Here is a 22289-nt window from a genome sequence, read left to right as displayed (position 1 = left end):
GATTAGACTATGTACACATCTCTCTTGCTGAGACAAAATACAAACAAGTGGCTTGTCAGGTGCATTGGAGAGCTAAGTTGGGAGTGTATATAAGCCTGTGTCACTCATTTCAGATGGGCTGTGGACTCAGTGATGATTTTTTTCCCTCTTTAGAGTGCGATTGAATCCTTGTTTGGAGCCTCCATGACTGGGATCGCCTATTCCTTGTTTGCTGGCCAGGCCCTCACCATCCTGGGAAGTACTGGGCCAGTGCTTGTGTTTGAAAAGATTTTGTTCAAATTCTGCAAGTAAGATATTTGTTTTTCTGAAAACTCTATCTGGATATGTTAGTGTGCTACTAGGTTTGAATATTAGGGTCCTAGTAGAGTGTAAGCAGGCAAAAGCATCCTGTGGCCTGTCACCCTGCCCCCAGGTAGGACCATATATAAAATAGCAGATCTCCTGGCCCTAAGAGCTTTATTAATGTCCCTCAGCTCTTGACTTTTTATCTTTAAAAACACTTTCCCTAGCTAATCCAAACTCCTAATGGAAGTTTCCTAATGGAAACTCAATTTCCAGTCAATTTTTCTTTTTAAAAAATTTAACTTTTTAATTGTATGGATTTTTAAAAATTTTAAATTGGAGTGTAGTTGAATTACAATATTGTGTTAGTTTCAGTTGTAAACAAAGTGATTCAGTTACATATATACCTATATTCATTTTTTTTCAGTTTCTTTTCTTATATAGGTTATCATGGAATATTGAGTAGAGTTCCCTGTGCTATATAGTAGGTCCTTGTTGATTATCTATTATATATATATATATATATATATATATATATAGTAATGTGTATATGTTCATCCCAAATTTCTGATTTATCTCTTCCTCTTCATGTTTCCCCTTAGGTAGCCATAAGTTTGTTTTTGATATCTCTAAGTCTGTTCCAGTCAATTTTTAATTTGAGTTAATACTCCCCCTTTATATTCTGATTGTTGGTGGGGAGTCAGCAATGCCCTCATTTTCCTACTTTTCCTATAAAATCTTTCATTGTGTATTAGAAGTAGGAGCACATGGAATAAGGACCAGCTCTTTCTCCTTAACTGCAGAAAGAGGATCTTAACCATGTCGGGCAGGAATGGCAGAAGTGGATAGTGGACAGTTTGCACCTTTTCCTCTGTCCTTGTCCTTGCTGTGGGAAATATGATCTGTAAAGCGAATCTTTGTCACAGCTGTCCCAGGACAGCCTTCAGGAGTGAAGTGCAGTCAGAATTAGGGACAAATTAGCTTGCAGTACTGGAACTGATAATAGCAGGTGAATTAACCACATTTCTGACCCTTTGCCTGTAATGCAGTGGGTCAGAATGTAAAGCCATTCACTGACTTTTGATGAACTTTGGTCTTGTTTCAGAGACTACGCTCTTTCATACCTCTCCCTGCGAGCTTGTATTGGACTGTGGACTGCCTTCCTTTGTATTGTCCTTGTGGCAACTGATGCCAGTTCCCTTGTCTGCTACATTACTCGCTTCACTGAAGAAGCGTTTGCCTCCCTGATTTGCATTATTTTCATCTATGAAGCAATAGAAAAGCTGATTCACCTGGCAGAGACCTACCCCATCCACATGCATAGCCAGCTGGACCACCTTAGCCTGTATTAGTGAGTATGCTTCTGCTTCTTTTATTTTTTTAAAAATAAAGTGAAGGGCCTGAGTATAATGGCTGAGGTAGCATGCCATGCAGTACTTGTAGCTTCTGTTAAGGAAGTGTGTTGGCCCTCTGGGAAACAGAGCTTAGACATTAATGTGGAGACCTGGGGGTCTGCCAGAGCAGAACAATCAAAAGTGATGAAGGGGGAACTTCCTTGGTGGACCATTGGTCAAAACTCTGCCTTCCAAAACACAGGGTGTGGGTTCAATCCCTGGCCCGGGAGCTAAGATCCCACATGCCTCACAGCCAAAAATCCGAAACATAGAAGAATATTGTAATAAATTCAACAAAGACTTTAAAAATTACCCACATAAATTTTTTTTTAAGATGATGATGGGGAAGATAGGTTAAGATTAAGAATCAGAGAGGACTTGAGAAATGCTCTCCAGAGTATGTCTTTTGGGTCCAGGTACTGAGACAAGAATAGACTGCAAGTGTAGCAAGGAGAATTCAAGGTAGTTGTTGGGAAGAACTTCTTTTTGCAAAAACTTGTGAGGCTTTGGACCACATCACATTCTCTGTGAGTATATGTAGGCTACTCTTAGGAATCATTAGGTAGAAAATATAATAATTCCTTATAGATCCATAGGTCTCTTACTCTGTGTCCAGAAGGTCTAGAAATCTACTTTGTTGCTCAGTTGCCAGGTTGTGTTCAACTCTTTGCAGCCCCATGGACTGCAGCATACCAGGCTCCCGTGTCCTCCGCTATCTCCCAGAATTTGCTCAAAATTCATGTCCACTGAGACAGTGATACTACCTAACAATCTCATCCTCTGTCGTACCTTCTCCTCCTGCCTTCAGTCTTTCCGAACATCAGAGTCTTTTCCAATGAGTCAGCTCTTCGCATCAGATGGCCAAAATATTGGAGCTTCAGTATCAGCACCAGTCTTTCTATGGAATATTCAGGATTGATTTCCTTTAGGATTGACTGGTTTCATCTCCTTACTGTCCAAGGGACTCTCAAGAGTCTTCTCCAGCACCACAATTTGAAAGCATCAATTCTTCAGCGCTCAGTCTTCTTTAAGGTCCACCTCTCACATCTGTACATGACTACTGGAAAAACCATAGCTTTGACTATACAGACCTTTGTCAGCAAAGTGATGTCTTTGCTTTTTAATATACTGTCTAGGTTTGTCATAGCTTTCCTTCCAAGGAGCAAGCATCTTTTAATTTCATGGCTGCAGTCATCATCTGCAGTGATCTTGGAACCCAAGAAAATAAGATCTGTCATTGCTTCCACTTTTTCCCTTTCTATTTGCCATGAAGTGGTGGGACTGGATCTTCGTTTTTTGAATGTTGAGTTTTAAGCCAGCTTTTTTACTTTCATCAAGAGGCTCTTTAGTTCCTCTTCACTTTCTGCCATTAGAGTGGTATCATATGCATATATGAGGTTGTTAATATTTCTCCTGGCAGTCTTGATTCCAGCTTGTGATTCATGCAGCCCAGCATTTCACATGATGTACTCTGCATAGAAGTTAAATAAGCAGGGTGACAATATATAGCCTTGATGTACTCCTTTCCTAACTGGGAACCAGTCAGTTGTTCCATGTAAGGTTCTAACTGTTGCTTTTTGACTCACAGGTTACTCAGGAGATAGGTAAGGTGGTCTGGCATTTCCACCTCTAAGAATTTTCCACAGTTTGTCGTGATCCGCATAGTCAAGGGCTTTCACATAGTCAGTGAAGCAAGTAGATGCTTTTCTGGAATTCCTTTGCTTTCTCCATGATTCAGTAAACGTTGACAGTTTGATCTGATTCCTCTGCCTTTTCTAAACCCAGCTTGTACATCTGGAAATTCTCAGTTCATGTACTGTTGAAACCTAACTTGAAGGGTTTTGAGCATAACCTTACTAACATGTGAAATGAGGGCAATTGTCCAGTAGTTTGAACTGGACACTTTCTTTGGCACTGCCCTTCTTTGGGACTGGAATTAAAACTGACCTTTTCCAGTCCTGTGGCCACTGCTGGGTTTTCCAAATTTCCTGACATTGAATGCAGTACTTTAACAGTATCATCTTTTAGGATTTGAAATAACTCAACTGGAATTTCATCACTCTACTAGCTTTCTTTGTAGTAATGCTTCCTAAGGCCCACTTGACTTCACACTCCAGGATGTCTGGCTCTACATGAGTGACCACACCATCGTCGTTATCCTGGTCATTAAGACCTTTTTTGGTATAGTTCTGTGTTTTCTTGCCGCCTCTTCTTAATCTCTTCTGCTTCTGTTAGGTCCTTACTTTTTCTGTCCATTATTGTGCCCATCCTTGTATGAAATATTCCGTTGATATCTCCAATTTTCTTGAAGAGATCTCTAGTCTTTCCACTCTATTATTTTCCTCTCTTTTTTTGCACTATTCATTTAAGAAGGCTTCTTATCTCTCCCTGCTATTCTCTGGAACTCTGCATTCAGTTGGGTATATCTTTCCCTTTCTCCTTTGCTTTTTCCTTGTTTTCTTTCCTCAGCTATTTGTAAAGCCTCCTCAGACAACCACTTTGCCTTCCTGCATTCTTCTTAAGGATGGTTTTGGTCACTGTCTCCTGTACAGTGTTAAGAACCTCTGTCCATAGTTCTTTAGGCACTCTGTCTACCAGATCTAATCCCTTGAATCTATTTATCACCTCCTCTGTATAATCATAAGGGATTTGATTTAGAGCATACCTGAATGGCCTTGTGGTTTTCCCTACTTTATTCAATATAAGACTGAATTTTACAATAAGAAGCTAATGATCTGAGCCATATTCAGCTCCAGGTCTTGTTTTTACTGACTGTATAGGACTTCTCCATCTTTTGCTGCAAAGAATATAATCATTCTGATTTCAGTATTGAACATATGGTGATGTCCATGTGCTGAGTCATCTCTTGTGTTGTTGGAAAGAGGATGTTTGCTATGTCCAGTGTGTTCTCTTGACATAACTCTGTTAGCCTTTGCCCTGTTTCATTTTGTACTCCAAGGCCAAACTTGCCTGTAACTCCAGGTATCTCTTGATTTTCTCCTTTTGTATTCCAGTCCCCTATGATGAAAAGGACACTCCAGTATTCTTGCCACGAGAACCCCATGAGCAGTATGAAAAGGCAAAAAGATATGACACTGGAAAATGAGCCCCCCCCCCCAGGTCAGAAGGTGTCCAGTTTGCTACTGGGGAAGAGTGGATGGCATTAACTAATGACTCCAGACAGAATGATGCAGCTGGGCCAAAGCAAAAACGACACTCAGTTGTGGATATGTCTGATGGTGAAAGTAAAGTCTGATTCTGTAAAGAACAATATTGCGTAGGGACCTAGAATATTAGGTCCATGAATCAAAGCAAATTGGATGTGTGGTTAAGCAGGAGATGGCAATCTTAGAATCAGTGAGCTAAAATGGACAGGAATGAGTGAATTAATTCAGATGACCATTATATGTACTACTGTGGGCAAGAATCCCTTAGAAGAAATGGAGTAGCCCTCGCAGTCAACGAAAGAGTCTGAAATGCAGTACTTGAGTGCAAACTCAAAAATGACAGAATGATCTTGGTTCATTTCCAAGGCAGACTAGTCAGCATCATAGTGATCCAAGTTTATGCCCCAAACAATAATGCTGAAGAAGCTGATGTTGAGTGGTTTTCTGAAGACCTACATGACTTTCTAGAACTAACACCAAAAAAAAAAAGCTACTTACTTACCTATATTTCAACTTTTTTTTCACTTATTCAATATAGTTTGGCTAAGTTGAAAAAAAGACAGTTTCACTGTGTCTTCATCCTTCTAGGAGAGTCTGGTCCTGTAAACATTTCTTCTCGGAAATGGTGTTCTCTGAATTATGACTAAAGAGAATTCTCCCCATCCCTTAGCTTTGTACATCAAGTTCCCTCCCTTCTGGTTGTACCATTCTGATGTGGAAGGTCTGGTTGTGAAGTGAACAATATCAATCTGAAACTGCCTGAGCAGAAGGCATACTGTGTGGAGATGCCTGCCAACCAGCTTCGATACACTTTTCTAGATTCTAGTTATCCCTTTATTCACACTTTAAAAATAACTCCTTAAACATGTATTAGAATTTAAAAATTATTTTATTACAAAATAATCACCATCAGGGAATATAATCTTTGAAACCTAGTGGATTTCTGATTGGCATTGGAGGAAGGTTCATTCTTTGACCTTTTTTAATCATTCATTTATTCATTTAACAAATATTCGTTGAGCACCTACTATGTGCCCAGCGCTGTTTAGACCCTGGAAACATAGCGGTGAACGTGACAGACAAAAGTTCTACCCTCATGAGGTTTATGTCCGAGTGGGAGAAGACAAACAGAAGTGACCAGCTCTGGATTGTGTAGACTTTGGATTTGGATACTGAAATTCTTTGTTAATAAAGCTCAAGACAGTATTTTCTTTAAAAAATAATTTTATTTATTTTTGGCTGTTTTGGGCCTTTGTTGCTGCTTGGGCTTTCTCTATTGTGGAGGCCTGGGGTTACTCTCTAAATGTGGTGTGCAGGCTTCTCGTTGTGGTGACTTCTTTTGTTGTGGAGCACAGGCTCCAGTCCAAGTGGGCTTCAGTAGTTGTGGCATACAGTAGTTGTGGTTCCTGGGCTCTAGAGCACAGGGTCAATAGTTGTGGCACACAGGCTTAGTTGCTCCATGGCATGTGGGATCTCACATGAACCAGTGTCTCCTGCATTGGCAGGCAATTCTTTACCACTGAGTCACCAGGGAAGCACCAAGGTGGTATTTTTTTTTAACATTTCAGTTACATTCCACTGTTGATTCATATTGCAAGCAGATTCTTTACATCTGAACCACCAGGGAAGCCCGTTATAAAGCTAGAACTCCCTAATTCTTTAAGTGATTTTATGGTAATAGGTGTGTAACTGATTTTTTAAATAGAGTTAATTTTTTGAGAGCAAATTTTAGGATAACAGCAGAATTGAGCACAAAGTACAGACAGTTCTCGTATACCTCCTGGCCCCCACCATGCAGTCTCCCCCACTATCAACATCCATCACCAGAGTGACATATTTGTTACAGTCAAAGACACATCATGATTACCCATAATCCAGAGTTTACATTAGGAATGTAAATCTTGGAATTGTATATTCTGTGGGTTTTGACACACATATAGTGACATATCTGCCGTTATAGCATCCTACTGAATAGTTTCTCTGCCCTAAAAATCCTCTGTGCCCTGCCTGTTCATCCCTCCCCCTCAACCCAACCTCTGGCAACCACTGATCTTCTTACTCCATAGTTTTGCCTTTCCTACAGTGTCACATGGTTGTAATCATACAGTACATAGGCTTTTCAGATTGGCTTCATTCACTTCATAATGTGCGCTTAAATGTCTTCTTTCTCTTCTCATGGCTTGGTAGCTCATTTCATTTTAGCAATGAATAATAGTCCATTGTCTAGATATACTACCATACATACATTCACTACTAAAGGACATTTTTGTTGTTTCCAAGTTTGGAACTGATTTTCTTAATACCTAAATATAGCACTTTATGACTTTCTCTATTTTTGTTTTGTTGATTTCCTTCTATTGTTATTACCTATTGAGATCTTTTTGAATTTTAATCCTGTCATGCTACATCCTTAGAAGGTATGCTTGGCAGAATCAGAGGTGAAACCAAGTTACTGGGAATGGCCATGTCAGTTGAGTATGCTGGCAGCCAGTACAGGCATGAAGTATGCTGGGATTGGGAAGCAACATGGTGGCCAGTGGGACATGTCTGGTCTGCTCTGGTTTGGATGCAAGATGAGGCCTTTGGAAGCCAGGGAATGACCAGGAGAGTGGATATTACCAGGGAGAATGTTGTAGTTTCCATCATGATTCCAGGAGGCTCTGATTTTAGAACAAGAATGTGATAGGGGTTTAAGGTACAAAATATTTAGGCTTGGGGAGGCTATTGAGAGCTGAATAGGATATCCGGTCCTCCTTGCTATGTAGAATGAATTTTGTAGGAAAAGCCCAAGAGATAGAAACTAAGCAAAGGGAACTACCACATCAGATGCCTAACTTGTCAGCACAATATCTGAAGACCCACATGCTGATTTGAGCCCAATTTTAGTAATGACTGGCTGAAAAATCGGGGTATAGTTGGGTCTCAATGAATAGGACCAACCTCAAGGATCTGAAGTGGGCAAAGGAGAAATAGCATGGGCTTTGGCAATGCCTTTGGCCCTGTCATGGCTCAAAAGATTTACTTGAATACTTGGCTGCTTCTCTCAGGAATGTTTTTTCTTTTCCCCTCAGTTGCAGGTGTACCCTCCCAGAGAATCCAAACAATCACACTTTACAGTACTGGAAGGACCACAACATCGTGACAACAGAAGTCCACTGGGCCAACCTGACTGTTAGTGTAAGTCTGGGCGCTGCCAGGCAGCTCAACCTTGTGACCACTTGGCTTAAAGGGTCCTTCTAGGTAGAAGTGGGGAAGCCCTTCAATAAACTCTGGTGTTGATAGAAATAAAGTTTTTTGGTTTTGTTTTTTTAGAACACAATTCTTAACTGACTTTCCTTTTCCTTCAAAACTCTCTTGTACACAAAGGGAAAGGAAGATGACCTCGCACTTCTTTCCCACACACGTCCTGCCCGGTGACCCTGCACTGAGGATGTGTGGGAATGAAATCAGGGAGGATCAGGGGGCAGATCCAGGTTTTGGTGGGTCTTGAAGAACATTCAAATTTGGAAGTTCTCTATAATAAAAACAATGCAATAGCTGGGGCCATCCCAGAACCTCGTGTTTTCTCAGGACAGTTCTGATTTCATTTACAAAAGTGTCTTAGTTAGGACCATAAGTAGTCACCCAAAATGCAAACAAGAGCCCACAGCTGCACTTAGAGCAGGTGGAGGATACAGGCAGCCTGCATGTCCCAGCAACCCTGGGATGACAGTGACAGTCAGGAGACAGCAGCTGTTTCCTCCCTCATGCCTGCCTTTCATCACCCAGAATGTCTATTCCTCCAGGAGTGCCAGGAGATGCACGGAGAGTTCACAGGCTCTGCGTGCGGCCACCATGGACCCTATACCCCTGACGTGCTCTTTTGGTCCTGCATTCTCTTCTTCACCACCTTCATCCTTTCCAGCACCTTGAAGACTTTCAAGACGAGTCGCTATTTCCCAACCAGAGTAGGTAGCACACTCTTGGATTTCTTTTGTGTTAGACTTCTAATATCACAGAACCCATTCTCAGCCTCCATGCTGCTTGTGAGTACATTGACAGGTGCAGAGCTCCAAAAGACCTGACTCTGGAGGCCGTGGCCTTCTCTTCTTCCTGTGTCCAGCAGCCTCTTTCATAGATGTGTGGTGTAGGATGAGGGGTTAATACCTAAGAGTTTTTAATTGAAAAGTGTCAGGTGAGTTTAAGGTGGTCATTGTGTTCAATTACATCTCATTTCCAGAATGCTGGGGTATGTCGCGAGTAGTAGCTGGAACTGGCACCTGAAGACAGTACATTGGGATGATTGCCTGGGATGTGTAGGGGACCCCAGAGTCTTCTCTTGGGCAAGACTGGTAATAGCTTGTGAAATCACTGGGCACATTGACTGCAGCAGCCAAAACGCTCCTGACTTGATTTGCATGAGGTTTGAAGCCTCAACCGCCTCTCCCTGACGCAGATGGCACTGTTTGTATCATGACTGGTTTTGGCGGGGTGGAATTAGAGGCCAAGCATAGAGGGACTAAAGGTATTTTGCTTTGAGGAGGAGCTAGGATCAGGAGGAAATGGTGGTTTTCCTGTGTGTGAGGCTTTTATCAGTCAGATATGCAAAGCAGGATGTGTGAATGGGTGGGGGTCTCAGTTGATGAGACATCTTCTGTGTATACATTCAGGACAACAGCACATTCTCAGATGTCAGTCAGTCTACACAGTGGTTAAGGGAAGCTGCATGGAGGGCAGGTGGAGGCTGCAGTTCTAAATAAGTTGTTGTTTCCGGTCTGGACAAATAATGAACAGGTGGCAGTTGTGTACTGAGTACTTGCTACTTGCTCAAGCCTGGCTTAAGTGAAATAGGGGATGCAAAAGAAGCTTAAAATGTGGTCTCTGTAACAGATACACACACTACTATATATAAAATAGATAAACAAGGACCTGCTGTATTGCATAGGGAACTCTACTCAGTATCCTGTAATTAACCTATAATGGAAAAGAACCTGAAGAATAATATATATATGAAATTGAATCACTTTGTTGTACACCTGAAACACTGTAAATCAACTATCAGTTCAGTTCAGTTCAGTCGCTCAGTCGTGTCCGACTCTCTGCGACCCCATGAATTGCAGCACGCCAGGCCTCTCTGTCCATCACCAACTCCCGGAGTCTACCCAAACCCATGTTCATCGAGTCGGTGATGCCATCCAACCATCTCATCCTCTGTCGTCCCCTTCTCCTCCCGCCCCCAATCCTACCCAGCATTAGGATCTTTTCCAATGAGTCAACCCTTCACATGAGGTGGCCAAAGTATTGGAGTTTCAGCTTCAACATCAGACCTTCCAATGAACACCCAGGATTGATCTCTTTTAGGATGGATTGATTGGATCTCCTTGCAGTCCAAGAAACTCTCAAGAGTCTTCTCCAACACCACAGTTCAAAAGCATCAATTCTGCGGCGCTCAGCTTTCTTCACCGTCCAACTCTCACATCCATACATGACCACTGGAAAAACCATAGTCTTGACTAGACGGACTTTTGTTGGCAAAGTAATGTCTCTGCTTTTAAACATGCTATCTAGGTTGGCCATAACCTTCCTTCCAAGTAGTAAGCGTCTTTTAATTTCATGGCTGCAGTCACCATCAGCAGTGATTCTGGAGCCCAAAAAAGTAAAGTCTGACACTGTTTCCACTGTTTCCCCATCTATTTCCCATGGAGTGATGGGACCAGATGCCATGATCTTAGTTTTCTGAACGTTGAGCTTTAAGCCAACTTTTTCACTCTCCTCCTTCACCTTCATCAAGAGGCTCTTTAGTTCTTCTTCACTTTCTGCCATAAGGGTGGTGTCATCCGCATATCTGAGGTTATTGATATTTCTCCTGGCAATCTTGATTCCAGCTTGTGTTTCTTCCAGCCCAGCGTTTCTCATGATATACTCTGCATAGAAGTTAAATAAGCAGGGTGACAATATACAGCCTTGACGTACTCCTTTTCCTATCTGGAACCAGTCTGTTGTTCCATGTCCAGTTCTAACTGTTGCTTCCTGACCTGCATACAGGTTTCTCAAGAGACAAGTCAGGTGGTCTGGTATTCCCATCTCTTTCAGAATTTTCCACAGTTTATTGTGATCCACACAGTCAAAGGCTTTGGCATAGTCAATAAAGCAGAAATAGATGTTTTTCTGGAACTCTCTTGCTTTTTCGATGATCCAGCGGATATTGACAATTTGATCTCTGGTTCCTCTGCCTTTTCTAAAACCAGCTTGAACATCTGGAAGTTCACGGTTCACGTATTGCTGAAGCCTGGCTTGGAGAATTTTGAGCATTACTTTACTAGCATGTGAGATGAGTGCAATTGTGCGGTAGTTTGAGCATTCTTTGGCATTGCCTTTCTTTGGGATTGGAACGAAGACTGACTTCAATTATACTTCAATCAACTATACTTCAATTTAAAAATAATAAACTGCAAAACATGTGAATTATATCTCAGTAAAATTACTATATAATTTTAAAATATATATGTCTGTGTCTCCTTTGCTGCTCTGCAAGTGGGATCATCAGTACCATCTTTCCAGAGTCCATACATATGCACTAATATATGATATTTAACTTTCTCTTTCTGACTTCACTCTGTAATAAGCTCTAGGTTCATCCACCTTTTTAGAACTGACTCAAATGCGTTCCTTTTTATAGCTGGGTAATATTCTATTGTGTACGTGTACCACAACTTCCTTATATACTCATCTGTCAATGGACATCTAGGTTGCTTCCATGTCCTAGCTATTGTAAACAGTGCTGCAATGAACATTGGGGTACATGTGTCTTTTTCAATTATTGTTTCCTCAGGGTATATGCCCAGGATTGCTGGGTCATCAGCTCAGCTCAGTCGCTCAGTCATGTCTGACTCTGCGACCCCATGGACTGCAGCATGACAGGCTTCCCTGTTCATCACCAACTCCCAATGGACACAAACTCATGTCCATCAAGTCAGTGATGCCATCCAGCCATCTGTCGTCCCCTTCTCCTCCCACCTTCAATCTTTCCCAGCATCAGGGTCTTTTCTAATGAGTCAGTTCTTTGTATCAGGTGGCCAAATATTGGAATTTCAGCTTCAGCATCAGTCCTTCCAGTGAATATTCAGGACTGATTTCCTTTAGGATTGACTGGTTGTATCTCCTTGCTGTCCCAGGGACTCTCAAGAATCTTCTCCAACACCACAGTTCAAGAGCATCAATTCTTTGGTGCTCAACTTCTTTATAGTCCAACTCTCACATCCATACATGACTACTGGAAAAACCATAGCTTTGACTAGATGGACCTTTGTTGGCATCTCTGCTTTTGAATATGCTGTCTAGATTGGTCGTAGCTTTTTCTGCCAAGGAACAAGCATCTTTTAATTTCATGGCTGCAGTCACTATCTACAGTGATTCTGGAGTCCCCAAAAATAAAGTCGCTCACTGTTTCCATTGTTGCCCCATCTATTTGCAACTGGATGCCATGATCTTCATTTTTTGAATGTTGAATTTTAAGCCAGCTTTTTCACTTTCCTCTTTTACTTTCATCAGGCTCTTCGCTTTATGCCTTAAGGGTGGTATCATCTACATATCTGAGTTTACTGATACTTCTCCTGGCAATCTTGATTCCAGCTTGTGCTTGATCAAGCCCGGCATTTCACATGATGTGCTCTGCATATAAGTTAAATAAGCAGGGTGACAATATACAGCCTTGACATACACCTTTCCCAGTTTGGAACCAGTCTGTTGTTCCATGTCTGATTCTAGCTGTTGCTTCTTGACCTACATACAGATTTCTCAGGAGGCAGGTCAGGTGGTCTGGTGTTCCCATCTCTTTCAGAATTTTCCACAGTTTGTTGTGATCTACAGTCAAAAGCTTTGGCACAATCAATAAAGCAAAAGTAGATGTTTTTCTGGAACTCTGTTGCTTTTTCAGTGATCCAACAGATGTTGGCAATTTGATCTCTGGTTCCTCTGCCTTTTCTAAATCCAGCTTGAACATCTGGAAGTTCATGGTTCATGTGCTGTTGAAGCCTGGCTTGGAGAATTTTGAGCATTACTTTACTAGCGTGTGAGATGAGTGCAATTGTGCAGTAGTTTGAGCATTCTTTGGCATTGCCTTTGGGATTGGAATGAAGACTTACCTTTTCCAGTCCTGTAGCCACTGCTGAGTTTTCCAATTTTGCTGGCATATTGAGTGCAACACTTTCACAGCATCATCTTTTAGGATTTGAAATAGTTCAGCTGGAATTCTGTCACCTCCACTAGCTTTGTTTGTAGTGACTCTTCCTAAGGCCCACTTGACTTCACATTCCAGGATGTCTGGCTCTAGGTGAGTGATCGCACCATCGTGGTTATCTGTGTCATTAAGATCTTTTTTGTATAATTCTTCTGTGTATCCTTGCCACCTCTTCTTAATATCTTCTGCTTCTGTTAGGTCCATACCATTTCTGTCCTTTATTTTGCCCATCTTTGCACAAAATGTTCCCATGGTATCTCTAATTTTTTTTGAAGAGATCTCTAGTCTTTCCCACTCTATTGTTTTCCGCTATTTTTTTTGCATTGTTCACTTAGGAAGGCTTTCTTATCTCTCCTTACTGTTTGGAACTCTGCATTCAAATGGGTATATCTTTCCTTTTCTTCTCATATGGTAGTTTTATTCCTACTTGCAGGGCAGCAAAGGCAACACAAACATGAACAGACTTTTGAACACAGTGGGGGAAGGAGAGGGTGGGATGATGTGAAGAGAATAGCCTTGAAACATATATATTATCATATGTAAAATAGATAGTCAGTGGAAGTTTGCTGTATGATGCAGGGAACCCAAAGCCGGTGCTCTGTTACAACCTAAAGGAGTGGGATGGGGAGGGAGGTGGGAAAGGGGTTTGAGAGGGAGGGGACATATGTGTACCTATGGCTGATTTGTGTTGATATATGGCAGAAACCTTCCAATATTGTAATTACCCTCTAATTTATGCGTGTGTGTATACATATATATGTATATATATATATAGAGAGAGAGAGAGAGAGTCCCTGCCATCAATAGGAAGGGAAAACCCATGAAACAACCAGGCCCATAGGAGACCGCAGTTGTTAGATGGATGCCATACTGGGATATAAGTGCCACAGGAGTTCAGAGGAGAGAAGGACCCTGGGCCCCAGGATAGGCTTCTTGGTAGGGCAGCTACATGTTCAGAGAATTTATGTAACATTCAGAGGAGAACTAAAAAAAAACCAGGGAAGGGGAGCTAGGAACCTCAAGTTTCAAAAGAAAGCAAAGTCAGATTAAGGTGTCGGTGATGTTACATGTGGCCAAGACATATCTGGCTCTGTCTTGTTGGAAGCTCAGATTAAGGTGGGCATACAGTAGGCACTAGACACTGAGGGGGGACTGTGTTTTATTAAAGCCACAAAACTATAAAGTTTGTTAGTCAGTCCTCTTAGGGGCAAAATGGTGATGAAGGGGCTTTGGAGGAAAAAAAATGTAAGAAAGGCATACAGGAAGGCCCAGGATGGAGGGTGGTGACCATCAGAGACGATTAAGTGGAAATTGTGATACTTGAGTGGATGCAAAGAAGGGAGCTGCCCATGGGGTCGGTCACCTGTAGGAAAAGCTGCTGAGGCAGCGAGATGAGCAAGTGCAAAGCCCCTGAGGTGGGAGAGAGTCTGGTGTGAGTAAGAAACAGCAAGGAGGGCCGTGTGGCTGGGACAGGCAGAGTGAGTTGGGGAGCATTAGGACCTGGGTCAGAGCAGTAATGAAATCAGATGTGTGTGGGCCTCACTGGCCAAGGAGGTCTCTGGGCTTTTTAGCTCCATGAAATGAAGAGCCATTTCAGGGTTTTGGTAGAAGAGTGACATGATCTGATTTGTGTTTTGAATGCTCATTCCAGCAGCTTTACATAAGGACAGAGGCAGGGTTAGGAGTCTGCTGCAGCTACAGAGACAAGAGCTGCCGGTACCTCTGATCTGGTTGGAAGCTGTGGGGTGGTGAGAAAGGGTCAGACTGTGGGCCTGAGCTGAACGCAGAGCCAACAGGACTTGCAGATGGATTCAATGTTGGGGCTGAGAGCAAAGAGGAGTTGGTGCTGCTGCGAGGTTTTGGTGCAGCTGGATCTTGTTGGTCCCAGGAAATCTTATCCCGAGTTCTCAGAGCTATTCCCTAAATGCTGGGCCCAGATTGTCTAAACAGAACTCCTCAGAGTTTGGAGTAGGTTCTGGCAGATTTTGTCCAAGGATTCATTCTCCCTTATGATACCCACACTTTGGTGGTATTAATTTGGGCATGTTAACATAGTCCTGTTGTTTAAATATGCTTGTATTAATTGACCGATAAAATTAAAGCGTTCTTCTGAGCATGTTTAAGCATTTTACAATAGCTGAGTCTTTTCTACTGTGTTTAATCTACTGTAACACATCTCCAATCCTTTTTCGTGCCAGGTCCGCTCCATGGTGAGTGACTTTGCTGTTTTCCTCAGTATCTTCACAATGGTGATTATTGATTTTTTGATTGGAGTCCCATCACCCAAGCTTCAGGTTCCCAGTGTGTTCAAGGTAAACAGATCTTAGGGTACTTGGTGCCCTTATGTAGTTCATAGAATCTGATCCCGAGTTATTTCAGGGGCCTCTCCTTATCCTAATCATGTATTTTGCAGTCCTCTAAATCTGAGTTGTGCTGCTCATGCCATACCATTCAGAAAAGCAAACTCTTCAGGCTTGACTGAGTTCAAATCAGAAAACTTAATGTTGTTTAATGAATGAATTATTTTCTTAATGCCATTTATTGTTTTTAATATGTGAAGATTTATAACAATGAAATGTGGGAACTTGCCTGGTAGTCCAGTGGCTAGGACTCCATACTCCCAATGCAGGGAGCCAGGTTCGATCCCTGGTCAGGGAACTAGATCCCACATGGCTCAACCAAGAGTTTCCATGCCACAGCTATTAATAAGATCCAGTGCAGCCAAATAAATATTTAAAAAATGAAACAATGGAATATTCATATTTACATAAACATATACCAAAGACTGTGGGAATGTGGGTCTCTGGAACAAGTTCTGGTTCACAGCACTTCACTGAGCATCAGCTGTCTTAGGAAATCAGGAAGGGTAAAAAGGCTCTTTGCAGGCCTCAGTCCTGCTCCTCAAGTATCTTGCCCCATGAGGAGGTGAGGTGGTGGAGGAGCTTCACCCTCAGTCTAGGGTCCCCACCAGAGTAATCATGACCTCTCTTCAACCCTAATTCATTGTTTGTATATCTCTCTATAATCAATACTGTTGATCCAAAAACCTATACAAAAAGTAAAACAGATGATCTAAACATGGGGACTCCAAATCTGTTTCAGTTTGAGGGCAACTACTGGGGAAACTGAGAAGATAGAACAGCCAAGCTCAGTTCCACAGATCCCCACAGGGTGGAGAGACGAGGAAACCTGGGTGTCCTTGGGGACTGGAGAGGAGCCAGGAGAGGAGGGAATGGGAGAGGCTGGGGAGGAGGAGGAAGCCGGGAACGCAGGACCGTGGTGACTTGTAAACACCCGGCACAGTCGGCCTTCGTCTTCCCTTTCTCTGTCCCTGAAGCAGGCCTGGTTAAAAATATCTTTTTCCATATTGCTTGAAAAAGTTTTATTTCGTTTTATTAAATTCAACTGAAATGCCACCCAGTTAGAAATTGATGGATTAAAAAAACATCCTTTTTAAAAGTATATACCTCCTAGAATATATATCATTCTCACCCTGTGTGAATGAGTGTGATCAGCTTTTTCTCTAATAGCTGGCTGAGGTCAACACTGCAGGAGGAATGGATTTTGTGTAAAAATAAGTAATCTCGGAGCATTAAGCAATTCTTGGAAAGGTTCCCTGATGGGTAGGCTTAAGATAGTCAGAAGGCACTGAATTTCTGAGACATCTGGGAAGAAGGCCTCTGGAAGATGGGGGAGATGTCAGAGAAAATGGGAGAATGTCAAAAGCAGTGCTGCTCATTGGCAGGCCTCCTTTTCAGGAAGCAGAGAAAACATTTTCTTCTTTCTTCTCTTCCCTATTACACCACATGACCCCCAGTGACCAAGACCCAGTCTGAAGGCTAGTACTATTATTGATGGGTTAATGTCAGTCAGGGATTAATAAGTTTTTGTGTTGACCTAACAATTTAACTACCATTTAGAACATTATTACTAAGGAAACACAGATTCTGTAAACTTTCAGAACCTAACCTATTCATAATTTGGGACTTGGTGACATTATTGAAGAGTCTTTGAATCCTAGAATGATAACCAGTGTGGAACCAAATACTTTGGATTAAAGTCTTTGCTTTGTTCATGAGTTTGGGGCCAGTTTGTATCCCTGGCCTTTTATCTTCCATCCCTACTTGCCAATCAAAGTGAACTTTTCTTCCCCAGAGTACCCTGGCATTTTTTTTGAGATATAGGAGAGTTTAGCTAGTTTATAAGATTTATGAACAGTGGCTTACAGGGGCAATTGGAGAGGGTCCCAGATCATGCGAGTCTCCAGATTCAGTGTTTTGGGCTCCTCTCTCAGGTCTCTAGGGCCTGGACCTTGTTTCATTGCTGATGGGAGGTGGGTCATGGACCAGGCCCCTGAGATTCCATGTAACTGGCTCTATGTTGCCTTTATTTGTGCTGTAAACATACATGATATGGCTTCTGGTGGGGAGAGTAGTGAGGAGGATAATCAAAGTTATTTACATTGTCTTTGGAAGTCATAAATTCTTCTTTAAACAACAGATTTTGTTATTAGTTAATATATTTTATCTGGGTCAATGCGGAGATAAAGTCACTTTTTCTGTACACAAGAGTTTGGAGAGCCAGGGAAGGAAGTGAAGGATTAATGAATATTCCATAAGAAATTGACAATTGAGGACTGACTCTTTCAAAGGGGATTTGGAACAAGGTCATAGGTTTTCTAAGGAATTGCTGTATTTCACGCCTTTTTTTTTTTTTTTTTGAGAATTTTCATTCAAGAATAAAAAGAAATGTGGTTGTTGTGATTCAGTTTGATCTGTTTTGCCCTAATGACTAAAGTTAACTTAAAATACAAAGATAAAACCTTGCTTTTTCCCTTTAGCCAACACGGGATGACCGAGGGTGGATTATTAGTCCTATTGGCCCCAATCCCTGGTGGACTGTGATTGCTGCAGTTATCCCAGCACTACTTTGCACTATCTTAATATTCATGGACCAGCAGATCACAGCCGTCATCATTAACAGGAAGGAACACAAACTCAAGGTAAGAAAAATTTCTGACCTAGAATAATGGCATAATAATAATGGCAACCTATTACATCTTTAAAAAATTTTAGGGAAAGCCAATTTAGACCAGGAACTGTAGAACCTGGGTAAAAGCAGTCATGGAAGGAGCTCATTCAGAGTTTCCAGGGTTTCTGACTCCTTCATTAATGACAGAGATTGGTGTGGAGATGAAACTAGAGTAGAGCATGATTGTACAATGTGAAGGATGCTTGGAATCCATTACTCTCCTCTCAGACCTGTAGGGGAGGCTGGTGGGCAGAATTCTTGGTGGTCCCTGTATGGTCACATGCTCTGGTCCAGTATTATCTTCCTGAGGTTCAGGTTAGGGCTTGGACCACTGTTTCCTGGAGACAACTGTTCTCCCATTGGTGTCCATTACTGAGGTTTCCAGACTGAACCTTGAGCCCAAGAATCCTAGGAGGTAGGGTTGGTGCCAATACATTTATTAGTGAGAGGCTTCATGACTTGTCTCTATTCCTTCATTCCCTAGAGTAGGCAACATTCATATTCGGCAAGGAATGGGGAGTGTTTATAGGAACCTATTTATCTCCAACTCCTGTAGGGTCGACCCTCTAGAATGATCAAGATGTGTCTCTGGCTACTCTGCCAAGAAAGGATGAATCTTTGAATATGTGATACTCAGGGTGAGATCTGGGGACACATGGATAAAAATTGGATATTGGCATGTGTAGGACACGCTAAGGTTTCTCTTTCTTCTCTGTTCCCTCCAAACCAGGAGGGGCTGCAAGACTCTTCTGGAATCCCTGGACCCCTTCCTTATCCTTCCTGCTTTGGGCCTGAGACTCTTAGCTCACTGTCCTATGTCCCACTACAGCCAGCCCACTGATGGTGATGGAGACTCTGTTTCCCCACAGAAAGGATGTGGCTACCACCTGGACCTGCTGATGGTGGCCGTCATGCTGGGTGTCTGCTCCATCATGGGCCTGCCCTGGTTTGTGGCTGCAACTGTCCTATCCATCACACACGTGAATAGCCTCAAACTGGAATCTGAGTGCTCTGCCCCAGGAGAACAGCCCAAATTCTTGGGCATCCGAGAACAGAGAGTGACAGGCCTTATGATCTTTGTGTTGATGGGCTGCTCAGTCTTCATGACAGCTATATTAAAGGTAAAACCATTCATTCATTCTTTAGTTAAATATTAAGTGCCTGATTTGTGCTGGGAATGCAGTGGTATGACAAATAGATACACGTACAAATACCTGCCCTGAGGAGTTTATTCTGAGTGGAGCAAGACAGATAAGATGTAGTTAAGGAAGTTAGTTAAGAAAATAAACAGGGTAATTACAGAATGTAATATGTGATCAAAGGAAATATACAGTGTTGTATGATTCTATAGAGAATTAAAGGGATGTGTTCTGTTAGTGTGGTCAGAGAAGGCCTCTCTAAGGAAATGGTGTTTAAGATGAGATGGAGCCAGCCCTGCCATGAGTGGTGGGAGAGGACATGGAGGGAAGGGAGAAAAGCAGTCTAGACGAGTCCTGAGGCGGGAAATAATGATACATACATGTTCTAGGAGCTACCAGGGCCGTGTGGCTCAGGGATGTTAAGGCAAAAGCGCTGTGAGATGAGATTGAAGAGGGCAAGGGCAGATCATGTAGGGCTTGTTGACACTGGTAAAGGTAACCTTCAAAGGGTTTTAACAGTAGAGGGACATTATCCATTTAGTATTTTTTAAAAAGATCTCTCTGGCTCATATCTAGAGAATAAGTATTTAAGGTTGAGGAAAAATAGAGGTGAGACTATTACAGGTGAGAGAGGATGGTGGTTGGATAAGGAAGGAAGGAATGCATAAAAGGAATGTATAGTAAGGAATGCATAAAAGGCATGACTTCTGTATATCTTGGAGGAGATCAGGTCTTGCTGGTTGACTGGATATGGAATGGGAAAATGGAAAAGTCAAAATGACTGCTAGGTTTTTAGCTTGACCATCTGGGTGGAGAGTGATGGCATTTAAGGTGGAGAAGACTGTATGAAGGAGGAAGTGATTTTGTAAGGGGTTGGCTGTGATCAGATTTGAGTGAGATGTTTGGTAGGCATCTGAGTGAAGAGGCTAGGGGAGGTTACTAGGCTAAAAATATAAATGAGGGAGTCAGCAGCACATCGGTGGTAGTGAAAGCCAGGGGCATAGATGAGCTCACTCAGGGGGAAGGGTAGCTATAAAAGAGGAGGAGTGGAGAGATGAGCAGAGTCCACGCAGGTCCAATATTTAGAAGGTCGGTAGAGGAAGAGACAGCAACAGAGACTCAGAGGAGCTGCCAGAGGGGGATGGGGAGAACCAGGAGCATATGATGTCAGGGAATTCAAGCGAGGGGAATGATTGGTTGGAAACTGTCTAGAAAAATGAAGACCAAACCAAGATCATTGGGTTTGGCAACATGGAAGCCTAATGAGACTTGCCAAGAGCAGATTCATTGGAACAATACAGTAGAAGCCGAGGGATGGGGACCTGAAGAGTAGATAGGTGGTGAAGTAAAGAGAGTGTGGGCAGACAACTCTATCAAGAAGTTTTTTCTATTGAAGTAGAACAGCAAAATGGGCAGGGGCTGGTATGAGACATGGGGTGAGAAGAGGATTTTTGAAAAGATGGAAGCTACCTTGAACATGAGGAAAAAAATTTTTTGTGGGTGAAAGGCCTGCCTGTGGGGAAAAACAGGATAAAAAAGAAAGTTCAAGCCTCAGCCATTGTGGAGCACTTACTTACCTCCCTTGCCTCCTTCTCCCACTTTTTAGTGACTTGTCAACCACTTCGGCCTGCAATGCAGATGCTGTTTAAATGTGCAAATTGGCAGAGGTGGGACAGGATTCTGAACCCTCCTCCTGCCCCCTTACTTCCACTTGATCTTGCTACCTCTCCTCATGCCCCTTCCCCCTTCTACTCTCTGTCCCTGGCCCACTTCCACCCCCACCTCTGATTTAGGTGCCATCTGAAGGAGCCCAAAGGTGTCTGCTCCTTTGGGAACATAACCATGAAGTCATGGTGATGGGCATTGCCTGGCCTTCCTAGAACAGTCTCAGGAGGATTCTTTTAGGAAATCATTCAGTACTTCTTTTAACAAGTTTAGCACCAAATTGAGATGTCTACTCACTCTAGAGCCAGAACAACATAAAATCCATGGGGATTTTCTAGTTCAAAGAAGAATTATGTTTAGAAATGTTCTTTAGCCCCAGAATAAAAGCAAGTTGAGTGTAGTCTTTGCAGTGATATTTTCCTTGCCTTAATTCCATGGGCCTCATTACCTTGTAAAGTTGCTCTGAAAATTACCTAGATTGGTATAATGTGGGAAGTGTGCATGTGTATTCAAGTGCAATAGAATCATGTTGCCATTTCTCCCTAAATTATTCTTTATCTGACAAGATACCTCCCTACCCCTGCCCTCAAGTCTCTGATTAATAAAAAGCAAATGCTTTTAGCCTATGTTAAAATACACCAAATCCCTGAGGAGACAATTATGTGATTACAAAAGATTTAAAAGATTGCAGTTCTGTAAAAGAGATGGGTGAGTGTGTGTATGCATGTGTGTGTGTGTGCACCTGCCCATTTCCCTGGAGGAGGAAGAACCAGATGGGGAGAAGATGTGAGGCCTATGGTTTAACCAGGACCATATTACACTTACATGTAATCATTTCATTTCAGAACAAAATGATTTGTATCATTGTCAGCTTCTGTTTTTGCTTCTGTGTCTTAATCGTGTAAAGACAGCAGAAATGAATGCAGCATTTCTGCAGTGATTTTGTGAGTTTGCTTCCTTCTTGGAGGTTTGGCAGTTTATATAATCTTGAGTGTGCTATGATACCACATTGAATTTCTGGTCTCTGCCCTTTCATCTTCAGTTTATCCCGATGCCGGTCCTGTATGGAGTCTTCCTCTACATGGGAGTGTCTTCCCTGCAGGGAATTCAGGTACTATGGGGTTCAGCCAGGCAGCGTCTTCCTTCTGTGAGCTCACCTTCCTGACCAGGGAGAGCAGCTTCCCTAGGGAACCATAAACCAGTTCTTGAGGAACTATTTCCTAGTCTTGCTGCATAAGCTCTTTTAGACATTCCCTTGGACACTGGGCAAAATACAGTCATGTTGGCATGAGGGCACAGAGACTTCCAGGGTGGCCTGACTCAGCGCCATGGTTCCGGTCCTTCGTCAGTTTTATTCAACAGACAGTTATCAGACATGTATTAAACACTAGGT

General features: G+C 42.4%; 1 protein-coding gene across 19 annotated transcripts in view; it reads left to right on the top strand.

Annotated features, from left to right (window-relative positions):
• SLC4A8 (solute carrier family 4 member 8) overlaps positions 1–22289 on the top strand; it is a 200260-nt gene that overhangs the window by 47791 nt on the left and 130180 nt on the right. For 8 of the 19 annotated variants that reach the window (XR_014082642.1, XR_014082639.1, XR_014082640.1 and 5 more), the window contains exons 13-20: positions 154–287; positions 1388–1633; positions 7915–8020; positions 8629–8790; positions 15260–15373; positions 17902–18063; positions 18962–19213; positions 21939–22007. Coding sequence is in view for 7 of the 19 variants with exons in the window: in XM_081592344.1 (XP_081448470.1) it covers positions 154–287; positions 1388–1633; positions 7915–8020; positions 8629–8790; positions 15260–15373; positions 17902–18063; positions 18962–19213; positions 21939–22007 (1245 nt within the window). In the remaining 12 variants the exon portion in view is untranslated. Of the gene's footprint in view, positions 1–153; positions 288–1387; positions 1634–7914; positions 8021–8628; positions 8795–15259; positions 15374–17901; positions 18064–18822; positions 19214–21938; positions 22008–22289 lie in introns of all 19 variants that reach the window. The other 11 variants (XR_014082644.1, XR_014082646.1, XR_014082645.1 and 8 more) reach the window with 5 other exon arrangements.

This window comes from Giraffa tippelskirchi, chromosome 4 (assembly GCF_054371585.1).
Source record: "Giraffa tippelskirchi isolate mGirTip1 chromosome 4, T2T-mGirTip1v1.2.pri, whole genome shotgun sequence".
Taxonomy (NCBI): domain Eukaryota; kingdom Metazoa; phylum Chordata; class Mammalia; order Artiodactyla; family Giraffidae; genus Giraffa; species Giraffa tippelskirchi.
This window is presented reverse-complemented; position numbering and strand designations above follow the sequence as displayed.